Here is a 15378-nt window from a genome sequence, read left to right on the forward strand (position 1 = left end):
CTGTAAAATAAATTTATTTGGGTTTCCATTTCATATAATTCCAGTTTGACAAGTAGGAGTAAATGAATTTCAACATTTTCTAATTTGTTATATTTCAAGATTTTCTAAAGAATGTTTTGGCATTCTGCAATAGTTGCAGAGTAATTGCTTATTTGAAAATTGAGCAAACTTGATAAATTAGAGTAAATATGTTTTAAATCTACTACAGATGGTCGATAGGCAAAAGAAAATGACAAAAATGTTTTTGAAAAAGACATAAGCAACACACATTAAGTTAATATGTTTATAAACTGATTGTAGAGTGCTGTATTACATTCTTTGTACTTGGCACTACATGGCCATTAAGAATATTAGACAGATGTGATACTATATAATAATGGCTGAAGAAACAAATCTTTCTTCTTTGCCTGCTCATTTACAGAGTGCAGATATCTCTAACATTTATCTAACTCTTACAGCAAATATGTTTTTATATCTAAATGTGAATCCATAAAGCGTTTTTCAAGTGTGTGAGGCTGTTAAACCATTATTTTCTATAGTTCTACAATCATCTGATATTTCACTAAGTTGTACAAGCAGGGGAAGATAATTTATTTTCTTTTGAACATGATAAAACTAATGAGGAAAGAAGTTAGACGTTTAGTAAATGACTTTAGATAATATCCAATAGGTAACACCTTAAAATAGTCTGTACCTAATAATAATCATGGGTGGAGTGTTCCTAGATGAACAGGAGGGAGTTGTTTTTTATGAACAGTATGGAACATTAGGACGGAACCTCCTTCATGAACAGGAGAAAACATATAAACCATTACCCTAAAACTGAACTGTTTAATAGTCAAGGCTATATATATATATGATTGTTTATCTCTTGAATGCGTAAAGGATAGAATTAAGATTTGAAACGGGGAATGTGTCAAAAGAAACAACAACCCAACCAATGAGCAGAAAACACCCTGAAGGCTAGCAATTAGTCTTCCAACTCTGAGAAAATCACACACCATGGAGGTGAGCTTTGGCTAGTCCCTAAACAAAAATGTGAAACTATTTAAAATGCTGAAGTTATTTTCAAAACATTATGGATCTCATTTGGAGAGAATTAAGATTCTATGTAGAGTATCCTGATTTGAACTACATCTTTCAATGTGGATTTCATTTATTGTTTTATAAGGACAGTAATGATAACATATATAGAAGTTTTTTTGGTAAAAAAATGGTTTTGTTTAGTTGCTGCCTCAATACATCTTATAATTATTTTCAATCAAAGTTTTAGTTTTAAATCATTATTTGATTATAGTCTTCTTGAAGCATGCTCCTTACTTATTGTTGATAATTTTTATGGAAACCTGGAGTGTGTATAACAATGTCTATTCTGTGTATTTGGATTAAGAACACAATATAACAATTGTCAAAGTAAACTGAAGAGTCTACACATATCGGTGTGAAACTTTGATACAAGATTGATGTATAAAATATTCACGTCTAATCTGAATGAAATATTTATAGAGTTTAAATGTAAATTTCTACACACTCTGATTATTTTTCTATTAGAAAAAAAATATCATTGTTAGAAAATCTCCATTGTGTCGTCTGCTTCAAAAGAGAAAAAAACCTCCATTTATATTTTTTGTATTGTTCTGGTTTCCTGTTCTTGCTTTAGACTGGTTGAAATTTTATCTGCAAAATACAATAAGATCAAGAGTATCCAGAAATTTGACCTTTAAATTAATATAGATTTATATCATGGTAAAAAGACAAGATTTTTCACTGTCCAGACAGGCAGATATTGAAAGTCTCATGATGGTGTCTAATTTCATATTTACGATTACTCATGTAATAGATTAAGATGTTGCATGCTAACTTAATTTTAAAATGAATAAATTCAAGATATGGAAAATTTTACAAAGTGTGTATAACAACCTTACCTAAACAAGTTCATGTTTAAGCAATATGAAGCCAGTACCTCATACAGCAAACTCTAAATTTGCATAGAAATTAAGCAATTTGTCAGGAATTCTGCAGAAACCGTTGAATATCTTGTGACTTCAAATTCCTAAAAAGTTCCCCCAAAAATAAGATTTTTATGATGATATAAAAAAAACTTTGCTATTTCATTATTAGTACTATGTATAAAAATATTGATATTGTTTCCGATTAATAATTTTTTATTTTTTTTATTTCAGATTCTTTGCCTATCTTCTTAGAAGAACCAGAATCAGCTGTAATATCCCATCATGCATCAGTGACGCTACCATGCAAGGTGTTGCCTTCTAGTGCTGTAGTACGGTGGAAATTCAATGGTGACACTGTGAAAGAGGGGGGATCAAAGGGGTTTAGCATTGTTGGAACAAATCTACATATAGCAAATTTTAAACATAAACGGAAGCAGGATAGTAACGAAGGGATATATCAATGTATAGCAGAGACATCTGTTGGACGTGTGGCTAGCCGGCCAGCCAGACTTTCTAAAACAGGTATTTATGTTGACAAATTATCTATTCTTCAAGTAACCTAAAACAGTTGATAATGTCACCGTGTAAGACACCTAAAAGAAATAGAATTATGATTGTTGTGGGGAAAAGTATGTGATACAAAACAAAATAATGTGTAGACCTAGTTACAATTATTTCATACCAATTCAGGATGACAATAAGTTAATCATATATTAGTATATTAGGAACTTTCTTAGCAAGGTACTAACTGACAGTTGGAATAAATCTAGATACATGTAGCTTTAAAGTTTTAAATCTTGGCTACCTTTATGGTGGGGTTTTCAGTAGAAAGTATCTTATCATTGAACATTTTGTAAATATTCAACCCTCATTCCATTTTTAAGAAAGATAAAGTGATTGAAAAAAAAGTCTGGAAAAGTTAACCTTTTATTTTTTTAAATTTCAGTATTAAAAAGATTCCAAAGTCGAGAAGATTTACGATTGAATGGAACTATAGGCTATAGTATAGTATTGCCATGCCAACCTCCTATCAGCAGTCCAGAAGCAAATATTTTATTTGAACTGAATGGAACAATTATATCAACTTCATCTGGTAAGTCAGAATCTATGGATTGTCTCCCTTGGATTTATTAAGTTGGAATCTAGGGTTGTCTCCCTTGAATTTGCTTAGTAAAGGGAGATAGTTATATGGTAAGATTGACCTCATACACATAAATTTTGCACAAGATTTTTTTTACTGTGGTTTCAATATTATTTTTTGTGTTACCCTTTTTCATGGATATCATTAGTACAGGGAAACCACAAATCTAAATTAAAGATTTTTGGAATGTATGCAGACTTTGGGATAACCATGAAATCAAACATTCATTTGAAGTCAAATTTTCTCCAATTTATAAAATTGGTACCCCCTAAAATAAATGAATCCTTAGTAGTTAGAGAGTTTATATCCCAACATCATTCACATTTTTGATAATGTTTTTCGTTTTGTAACATATATTTCTAATTCTTGTCATCTGTATATTTCTCAACATTCTTTTTTTCATCTTACAAAAAATGTTTTCCTCTCTGCATAGTTCATTCAAATTACTTAAAAAACTTAAAACATCTGTTAGAAATTTTCAAATATCATCATGATAAATATTTTAATATGAGGTTGAAATATTTGAAAGATATATGAGTGTAAAGTAGGCTAATGTCATTTCTACACTCCTTGTATCAAATTTTCCACAGAAAAGTATTATCCATTTACTAAGACATATATATGGTTAATAATACTGAAACCTAAGCAATATTTTTAAACTGATAGCTTAAGGTAGCAAAAAGAGGAATTTAGATTTATGTTTTTATAGTTCTTTATGAGACTTTGACCAAAGTGTTAAACGATTCTCTATAAAATTTAGGAGAAATAAACACCCTTTTCAAGTGGTACCAATGTCATTAAGAGATAACTGGGGGTTAAACTGGATTAACTATGATATCCCGCATTTCTAAGTTACGCAGAAACTTGGCATCATAACACACTTAACCTAAAAGAGTGCAAGAAAACTAACCTTAATTTTTTTTTTTGAAGAAAAACAAATCTGCAGAAAAAGTTTCCCAAACAGCACCCCTAATGTTTTCAAAACATTTGTTAGTGATAAATAAGAAAAATGAGAAGGAATTGTTTTTGAATGATTCTGGAACTTCTATTTTCCCATTAACACGTCTTGGTGGTGTTTGAAATATATAAATGAGCTATGTCCTTGTAATAAATAGAAGAAAAAGAGAATTTCTATAATGTATGATAAAAGAATGTGAAAATGATTACAAATGCTTTCTTTCAAAAAAAAACGTTCAGGTGACTCTGACAGATACAAATGAGAATTTTTTTGGCGTGTAAAGCTCCCCGCTGCAGACGAACACATTAGTATGATAGGACTAGGATGGATAGATTACTTCAAAGTGCCAAGTGGAAAGCCCCATCTAATATATCTTAATTTTAATAATCTTCTGCTGGGGTTGTATATAGAAATTGTTACAAAATTCTTTACAAACTTTGCAGGTGCTCTAATGACTTAAGGGGTGCAGTTAAGGTTTTTTTACTGTAATTAATAAATGAATTAATCAGTTCAATATATTTGATTTTTAATTGCCACTGTTTTGAATCTTTAACAAAATGAGCTTCAGTAATAGGTGGAAATATGTTTTAATATACTGTACAAAAATTAACTTTGAGATTCTCCCTTTAATTAGTATCGCCCCCTGATGTTTAAAATGTATCATGTTTCCATGGTAGTGACTTTTTAACAGCTGCAGTTTTACAACAAACATATATTAATCATTTTGATATATTTTGGTACAATCAGTGCTGAAGTAATGAGGCTATAGAGTAGTGCTTTAGTTTCACTGGCAAAAATCAAATTATGTAATATTCTGGAAATTTATAACTTAATATTGGTAATTCTAAGAGCATGTTTTTCCTATCAGTAAAAGATGTTTTCATATTTGACGCTAACTTAATTTTATATCTCTTTTTGAAAACAAATAGGAAAAAGAAAACATTAACAAAAAAATCATTGATAATATGAAATGAACAAAGAAGAATAAATCAAGTTATAACAAAGACATTTTAATATTTCCCAACCATCAGAAAAATCCATTTGTTATCTAAACTTTTTGAATTTAAAAAATAAAGATCAAAATTCTTGACCATAGCAGAGACTTAACTTGCTTATAATCAGATGTAATGCTGAATCAGAACAAAACAAAATTCCAATTAGGTGTAATACAGAGTATATCATTGGCCTTAGGTATGTGAAGTGTGATCGGATATTATATTGTTCCGTAAGTTTAAAGGGACAACAACCACATTGACCCTATCCATGCTTTTGTCTTTATTCTGATGTCTATCATACCAAGGAGAAAATTAAATGGCTCTGCTAATTAGAATAATCAGTAACTTTAGGAGTAAATCATCCTTTTCATGTAAGACAAATTAGTCAAGTGTTTAAAACTCCGTGGACAAATTAGTGGAGATTGTATATAAAGGATAACATGTTCAATCAGATAAATTCTCCTAAGTTCCTGCACTTCCAGTCTTTAGGCAATATTCGTTGAAAATTTATAGTCTTATATTGTTTTAAACTAGGTTTAAATCTGAAACGTGCGATCTGCTGTAAGAAATATAATATGTATGATAAAGTGAATGACTTCAAAGAAAAAATGTTTTTGGTTTTTAACTGTATTGTTTTATTTTAAATTTGTTAAATTTTAAGTCTGGAAAACTAAGAATGTGAAAATCAGAGAATGATTTATGTATTCAGAAAAAATTAATATGTAGTGGCATTTAAACTTGTAATAAGAATAAATTTGAAATACTGTAAATTCAGAAATTATTGCGTGCATTTATTATTGCGATTTTGTAATATTAGACTTAAATGCACCTTTAATTTTGACGATTTTGAGGAAAAATCGTTTTTTAATTGATATATAAATTATTTCAAAATGCAAGTTTAAATTATTACGTTTACAACTCTGTCCCATTTTTCGCAATAATAAAAACCTCAATTTCTGAATTTACAGTATGTAGATATTGATAAAAACTAATCCAGGGGAGATAACTCTATGAATTCAAAAGTTACAAAACTATCATGTTAAAAGTCATTTATGTTTGTGAATAATAAAGTATGTCAAACTTCCAAGGCTACAGGTATTAAATGTTAATATGTTTTCCACGGTCAGTTTCATTTTAGTAATAGAGTCCTTTGAAATCAGTAAGATTGGGAAATCTGGGTGTTGATTTAAAACTGTATGTTAATGTGATTTGTACATGCAAGTAACAATGTGAGAACAACTCTTTGACATGTTAATGTATTTCTAAAACAATATCAAAGATTAAAGTTACATATATTAAGTTAACTAATGTATTTTGTATAAAATCTGCATTTAGATTGTATTAGTCAGGTTGCACGACACAACTCGTTTACTTGGCCTTTATTTTAGAATAGATGAGTTCTTTAAGCTAATGGGTATTTTTTAATGCATTTTCAAAGTCAATTTAAAAAATTTAATATGGCTAGGTCAGTAATTTTGCAAGATAAATGTGAATTCATATCAGATAGGAGTACTCCTTATTATGGCGTAATTGGTTTTCACGTAATTAATTACCTGTATTATCTTATTTATTTTTTTCCATTTGTAATTTTAACCTCATGTAGAGAATGATATATGTATTTTATACATATTTATTGTGAATTTAAAACCTTCCAACATCACCCCTTGCTGATATTTTATCTATAATACTGTGCAATGGTATATCTTAAAAGGCATTATTTAAGATTGTCAAAAGTTTATCTGAATGCAATGGTAACAAATTTCATAAGAACATTTTAAGAATGTAAGTTATAAGGATTCAGACTTTTATCATCATCAATTTTGACACATAAATTAATCATCAGACAAGACTTTGAAATTTGACCTTCCTTCAATCCAACTTTTTGTCCATCCCATTTTCATTTGAAAAGCAAGCTTGAGTGATGGACACATTCTTCTTTTATTTAGTGCCATAGTTTATGGTGGTAACATGCTGAAATAAAAATGGACATAACTGTGAATTTAAAAAAAATAAAAAACCTTTATTACCCTCTTTTTAGTTACCAGTTACAAATGACTTTGACATACTAGAACACTAAATGCATCAAAACTATTTTAAATTTGCATGAAACCATTAACCTGAATATTTATAAGTATATTAACAACATGAATTATACAGTTGGAAAGGTTATATAGGACCTAATATTATACTCAGCTAAGCATTTGCAGCTATTGAAACTTAACAGGCTTAAATTGATTGTACTGCAATGGTACTGTTGTTAAAAGTCCGACAAAGTGGTTGTTTTACCTTATAAAGTTTATTGTTCTTCTCCTATATTATTTTTGCCTTGGATCTGTCTAAAACCTGTAACGGTAATAAATTATATCACCTTACATGTTAAGGTAATTGTTATAATCACACTACACATAAATTTATAATTTCACAAGTTTTATTCTTGATCATTTTCTTTTTATTGACAATAAAAATATGCCTCAAACTATTTCATACTTTTGATAAGGCTCCAAAAGGATATTTTATTTTTTTTAGAAACATGATGGGGATTATGTTAATCTTTAGGAAATATATAAAAAGGAATTGTATATTTGGCGTTAATTTAGTTTAAGATTCACAGTTTCTCCTATAATGTTGTAAAAAGGTAAAAATAAATATCCATTTGTAGGCTATGTTTTTGTAAATTCCCCCTTGAAATTGTGAAATAAATAATAGAAATCCATTCATATATCTCATTTAAATCACCAAAGTATGAGACTCGATAGAGATTATGTAGTAACGGATCATTAAGAGAATATATTTTATCTACGCTGCTTGCGATTATAATTTGAATTTTTTACTTTGTTGATGAAGTAAATTTGACAATGTAAAACTAGACTACAGAAGTCAGTGGCCTTGTACAGGAGCTAAGAATGATAAATGATAAATTTGTGTTCCTCTCACAGCTGTGCTTTGTATAGCTGCATATTTAAGCAATATGGCAACTGCCAACAGTTTCATTTACCAACCATCATTAGGTTACATATATTTTTGCAATGTATCGACATAAAATATGATAAAGTATAATTTGTTACCATAGTAACCTAAACCTGGCAGGAAATGTCTTATCTTGAAACTTGTCTGCAATTTATGAAATGTTATTAATTAATTATTTATTAAAATCCTTGTTACTTTTTTGTATGATATTGTGTTCTGGATTTTGTCAAGTTTTTTTTCTGTTTGAGAATGAGATTCTTTGAAGTGAATTTTTTCTGGGGTTCATTGCTTCTAATGAAACCTCTGTCTGATGTCAGCCATCAGTTCAAAAGTTTCTGACTCTCTGATGCTTCACCCAGGTCAAAGGTTAATCAGCTCATTACATCATGGGAGGTTGGGGATAGAATTTTTAAGGAAAGGGGTGCTGTGACAAACTAATTTTTCCATAATTTGAATTCAAAAGTGTCCATTTGTTTCCTGCATTTTGAGGTTAGTTAAACATATAGTTAGGTATTTAGACATTTCTTTTCATATCCATTTGCTTATTGTTTACATTTGGACCCATGTACATAATTCTTAGTAAGCTCAGATGAAGCACGGTGAGATTGATCCTGCACAGATGTATGTCATCGTAAACAGGACTCCTTTGTAGTTAGATGTAAGTTATTCTAACAATCTAGGGCCTCACTTTTGATGTTTGCACACTTTATCAATTAGGTATATTAAATATTGGGTAATTAGCTGCAATCTGTTTAATGTGTTTTCTTGTTTGTTTTATCTCTGCTTCTGTATCTTCTTTGATTCATTCTGATGGATATTAATTTTACTAAAGATTAACTTATACTGTGTTCTGTGTAAACTGTAAATTACTGTTAATTATTTTCATTTTATATCTCTGATGATGAAAGTATAAGAATGTGCAGACTGTCAGGTCCTTTATAGGATTAATCAACAGAATGTGCAGACTGTCAGGTCCTTTATAGGATAAATCAACAGAATGTGCAGACTGTCAGGTCCTTTATAGGATTAATCAACCATCAATAAACTGGCTTGAGAAATAATGATATAAAATTTCATAGGCGAATCAAAATGGGGGGGGGGGGGAGTCTGTCCACTCCCTCATGTAGAAAAATTTGGTTGATTATGAGGGAATCACTGAAGCATTACTGCAGCCCCCCACCCCAATATGAAAAGTTATGGATCCGCCACTGAATTTGAAATAAAAAATTCACATGTACTGATTTAAAAGTTTTTCAGACGGTGATTATTTATCATTTTTTTAAAAATTGAAAACTTTTTATATTCAAAATGGTCTAATGTTGAAGCAAATGGAAGATGGGAAAAACTTATTTAAGAAACAAATTGTGTCCAGATATGGATACAGAAAGCAGTGACTATTGTAAATATCAACCAAATTTTCAATGTATTTCTAAAAAAAATTGTGAATGATTTTCAGTGTTGCATTTTTATTTCAGATCATTACCGAATTTTATCATCTGGCAATTTACTCATCAGAAACCTTACATTAAATGACCAAGGGACATACCGGTGCATTGCTGTGAACCCAGTATCCAATCAAAATAGAACATCTAGCCACATCATCTCACTCAGTGTCAGGAATTATACCCAAGGTAATTATTCCATAAATTCTTATTGCTATATGAGAGCAATTTCTGGAAATGCCTTATAGAAAAAATGGTCTCAGAGTTGAAAAAAATGCCATAAATAAATGCCATAAATAAATGCCATTCTCACCCCATTGCATTTTAAAGAAGAAAAAAAATGCCATATAAATGTAAAGTCCTAATTTTGCTTCATCTCTGTGTGAAACATTTTATGATGAGAATGTGTCAAAAGATATTTAACAGCAATGAGCATTTTCAACTCATCACCGTAGGATATACTAGAAAATTTGCAAACTTTTACAGAATTTAATCCAAATTCGTAATTTCATGACTAAAAAAAATGTATGAAACACATCTTACAATTATATGTAACTGTCTTAAAATATAAGATTTTTTTAAACTTTTTTTCTATCTCCACTATATAAAAAAATCAAAGTGAAACAGAAGGTGACCGATTTTTCACAAAATGCAGATCATTGTAGTTACGATGGTGTCCTCCAAGAGTTGAAGATCAAGGAAGGGAACAGACAGTACATTATATATTCTATGTCTAATGATATTTGCACTTATACTCACCTGTCTGTTTTAATCTACAAGATTATATATGTGTATGAACACAGGACCTTTGAAATCTTTTCCCTATCATATATGTGTGAACGAATATAAATTTGACATTTAACTATTCATGAGGGTATATTAAGAGCCATAAAACTCATGAATGAGACATTTCAACAATAGTCTGTATTAATATAAAATTTAAGCTTGGTTAAAAACAAGTACTGTTTTTGATCATCGGAGGTGGTCTTAAATATTTCCAAATTATTTATTAATCTTAAATAATTTGCTAGGTTCCAAAGCGTGGTGCTTTGTTCAAAAGTGAAATGAGCTCATAATAGTTCACACGTTGCCCAGTTAAAAACTTTTATCTTTTGGGAAGCATTAATTTACGGGGCAGGCACCTGGCGCTTACTGAAAAAGATCAAAGACGATTTCTTTGATTTATACTTATATTTTCTACCTATTATCTGTATGTTGATAAAAAGACTGCCAAAGGTAACGAAATCTGAAATAGATTCCATTATCTCTGTGTATCAACATTCTCACCAAAACCATTTATTTAAAGTACTACTGTAATTAAATAGTAACTATTTATCTGCTAATAGTAAACAAACATTGTCAAGTTATACTATAAACTGTCTACATCTATAAAGTAGGTCACAGCTACCAAATTATGCCTAAAGAAGTGTAACTTGTTTATCAAAGCTTTATGATTCTGACCTTAGCCATTAATTTGAAGTTCTCTGTAATTAAATAATAACTATGTATCTCCTTCTATAAACAGTCTACACCATTAAAGTAGGTCACAACTACCTAGTAATGGCTAAACAATATTAACTGGTACAAACTATGTTCTTTTAACCTTAGACATTTATTTGAGGTACTCTGTAATTAGATAGAAACTATGTATCTGTCTACATCAGTAGGTCACATCTACCTAACTAAGGCTTTTGAGTAATAACTTTGCAAATTAATATTCTATCTATTATGGGCATATTTAAAAGTTGGTCGCATCAACCTAAATATATTCAGAACACTTATCTTTGTAAATTTTTTACTGTAATTGCCTTCATGTAAAACAAAAATTACAAATTATGAAAATTGTAATTAATTTATTAAAAGATCACAATAACATAAGAATTCTATAATCTTACATTTTGTTAATTATTGTTCAAACTGTCTGCCTCACTTAATAATAATAATAAGTCGCAATTACCTGAAGGTTTGTCATACTTTCAAAAATAAAATTAAAAAAAAAGTGAGTGTTTTATTTGTGTTGCATATATTTATGTAATTTGAAAAGAGATATTGTAAGGAGAGAAGGCATATTGTATTAAACTTACGGTAATAAAAACTTAAACTTAATTTAGGAGAAAGTTTGATTGTTTGACATGGGTTATAAATAGAAATAATTATGGCATTTATTAAAAAAAATATTTGAAAATGTATGGAGTGATGATTTAGACTGTTCACCTGTTCAATAGAGTCACATGATTACACGAAAAATAATACTGATTTCAATAAAATAAATGGTATAGAAAATGGTTGATAACAACTTTGTTATGTCAAAGGTCAACCTGATTTCTGTGCTGACTTGTTTTTAAGGTAACCGATACGATTTTTTCTCAATAGAATGGCATGATATAGTTCTACCATGCAGAAGTAATACATTCATATGAACTACAGTTTACAATATTAAGGCATGATTTTTTACTTTGATAAGACAGCCATTACAATGGCTTTTAATATTATACACCGATATCACCAAATTCCTATGTCATATTTTATAGAAGTGCTATTATAGACGTTTATAATGGAAGTTTGGTACGTGCCAATGAAAATATTTTATAATTATGGATCTCTATTTACCAAATTGTCAGTTGAGATTTGGCAAAATAAATCAAATATGAATTATTATAATAATTGTTAAAAGTCCTTGAAAGTAATGTTCTGACTTTACTGAAGAAATTATTATGAAGTCAAGTATGGCGGTTAGATAACAGAATTAACTTGTATAATGGAATTTACATGTAGGAATTTATGTGACATAACATAAAAAGTGTTTAAAACATTGGGTCTAAATGTAATTCATCCTATTAAATGTTCTTCACTGGGTTTATGACACGTGAACAAGGTTATATATTTGTTAGGGGATTGGTAAATATTCAATTGAAATACAATTCTAAAAAAATAAACATGGAAATAAGTGCTGAAATTAAAATTACTTTCAGACAAAGAATAATGATATTAGAGATGCCATATATAATTTTTTGTGACATGTTAGAGTGTATTTTTATACCAAGTTTACGAAATATTTCAGTAATCTTCAAATAATTAATTTTAGTTTGTTAGTTTGAGAAGTAAACTATAAAAGTGCTTTGAGCGCTTTGATTATTTCAAGACAAAAACCAGTAAATGACAGTGTAAATGCAAGTAGTTTATTTGTAAACCACTACATTTTTACATTCAGATATTTTTCTCAAAGGATTTTTTTTTTTTTTTATCTAAAACTAAAAAAAAAGCAATATACTTTTTACATCTGACAAATAAATCTGAGACATTATGTTTCCCCAACATTTGTTAATACCATAACATTACATTCAACCCTAAATTCATTTTCTATAAACCTTATATTAAAGTTGATTGACACCAACCTAATGTAGTGAAACTTTGACATACACCAACTAATAAAGCATCAATAGGCCTATACCATTAATGGTTCTAATTATTTCAGGGTAATTAAACTTTCAAAAATAATTTGGCCAAATTGTTGACTGTGTTCATTGGGCTAGAAAGATATCCTAAGATTTTGAACATTCATAATGGACAAATTGTTCAGGAATTCATGAAGGATAAAACCAAATTTATTTTGTCCATTTTTATGACCATGAATTATTCTGTGTTTCTTTTGATTCATCAAATATTTTGTTAAAATATGACATCAAAATAAAGACACAGATTTGTCAGGGAATCCTAAAGGGTTTTTTGTATCTCTTCATTGTTCATTTAATTACACAGTAAAAAAAAGTGCCCACCCTATGATTTATAACCAATATAAATTTCTTAAGTTAACTTTAAAAAAAAAAATTATGTACATTTGCCTTGCGTCTTTTTACTTGTACAAATTTGTTAAACAAGCTATTTTGACATCTGTGTGCAATATTTAATTACCTCAAATTTAGATTTAACAACAAATTAGTGTATTAATTACAAGATTTTAATGCTTTATTATTAAATGTCATGCAATTTGAAAAAAAAATAAAAACAAAGGGGAGTAACTCCTAGAGTCTAAGATTTGTAATAAAAGTAAGAAAAAATTAAGTTGTATTTTGCACATTTCCTATAATTTTAAACCACTTATGATTTATAATGATATCCCTTATTCAGTGTTTTGAGTAGGATATTTGCACCAATGTTTCGGGATGACTAACAGCAGAATAACCCAGTACTTATAATGGTCGGCTACATTTATGATTGGGTTTATTACTTAACTACAGTTCTAAACTGACAAAGCTACTGAAAATAAGGATACAGTAATTATAAGTTGTCATGGGTGAACAATCTACCAAAACAGACGAGCATGGTATTAATACGCCAAATTTATCCTTTAAATTACGGAGAGGAAAGAAACATGAGTGTGTAATTTAGCAATCCGGTACACTTTTTGATTCACTGAATATAATAATTAAATTTTTGAAGGAATGTGTTTTGATGTTAGATTTAGTCCAGGTTTGTTTTGACAGAATTTGATATATAATAAGTATATGTTTCCACATGCTTTTAATATGAATTCTTTTGTCCAGTTTTGATTTTTTACTCAAGGTCATATTTAAACTAAATATTTTTTTTCACAGAAAATTTGCATTCAATAAAACTATATATGGATAAGAGATCAAAGGAATTTCCTTGCCATGAAATTATATCCTAGATTTATTTTTAAAATTCCAGATCTTGCATATTTGTTTTCTTGTTTGCTAGTAAATAAACTCCCATCACCCTTCTGACCTGAGAGAAATGACAACTTGAGCGATAACTGCCGAAAGATGCATTTATTTTACTTGTTGGCAAAGCCTTCATATTGTTGGTAGACATACTTCTTAGACATATTCTGATGAAAGAAGTTTTCCTACTATATCATTATTCATCTTCAGAAATTAGACATTTTCAATACCATGGTGAATATGTGAATGAGTATCCTGGTTCTGATACCAGTCAGGTACCGCCTGTTGGTTCCTGTCAGCTGCACAGTACTGACACTCCCTCTTTACAGATAACAGTCAGGGGGGACAGTTTGACAAATGAGATTTTAAAGTCATAGAATTATATCATTGGATTTGATATGACCTGGAAATGGATACCAGGTCATTATTAATGGCATTCTGATTAATAAGGGTACCAGTAAGGGTAACATTTGTGTTCATGTTTTCTTTAGAGGGGTGTTGTCACCTGTGCAAGTCACTAGAGGTATAAACATTATGTCATTAATTTCAAATGCCAAAAACTGAAAAGAAAAAAGAAATTGAAAGGGGACAAAAATCAGCTTCTCATTTGTATGATGTTTTCATCCTCTATGATGTGAAATGTATCTTTGTGATTAGAAATGACATTGATAAGTGTTGACCATTAAGTGACCACTGAGATGACCAGATAGTGACAAGAATTGTATGTTGAATATAATGACAGGTGTTAAATTCAGGTGTAGGGCATGTCCGCCATGATTTAATAGGCATACCATTCATAATGAAATCTGACCCTTGTTTTTTAATAAAATTTAATTTCATTAGAAAAATACTGAAGACGATTAATCTAAAATGTTATCGGATGCCTTTATATATTAGAAAGTGAGAATAATGATTGCACCCCATGGCTGGCCCCTGTAGATGTGGTTTTGGTATCTACTGGGTGATTGATGAGTTCGCCTGCTATCTGATGATGAAAAATGATAATGTTTGTGAGGGTCCAGGGAGGGGAGTTATTTGATTTGATCTTTGTACAACTTTGCACTAGATCCAAGATAAGGGTATATGGTTACTACAGTTTTCATATGTCATATTTTAGAGAAACTTGACATGTTAGTTGGTTTATAATAAATGAACCCTTAAAATTAATTAAAAAAAATTAAAATTACACTTGTTTCAAAAGTCTTATTTTGCCCTTAAATAACAAAGAAGCTTGTATATTT

The 15378-nt window shown here is 29.5% G+C and overlaps 1 protein-coding gene across 7 annotated transcripts in view; it reads left to right on the top strand.

The window, feature by feature from the left end:
* The window catches only part of LOC139524605 (interference hedgehog-like), a 138898-nt gene that overhangs the window by 111298 nt on the left and 12222 nt on the right, over positions 1–15378 (top strand). For all 7 annotated transcript variants that reach the window (XM_071319526.1, XM_071319525.1, XM_071319531.1 and 4 more), the window contains 3 exons: positions 2184–2474; positions 2899–3045; positions 9489–9644. In XM_071319526.1, the coding sequence (XP_071175627.1) occupies positions 2184–2474; positions 2899–3045; positions 9489–9644 (594 nt within the window). The remainder of the gene's footprint in view (positions 1–2183; positions 2475–2898; positions 3046–9488; positions 9645–15378) is intronic.

The sequence above is a fragment of the Mytilus edulis genome, chromosome 5 (genome assembly GCF_963676685.1).
Source record: "Mytilus edulis chromosome 5, xbMytEdul2.2, whole genome shotgun sequence".
NCBI classification, from domain to species: Eukaryota; Metazoa; Mollusca; class Bivalvia; order Mytilida; family Mytilidae; genus Mytilus; species Mytilus edulis.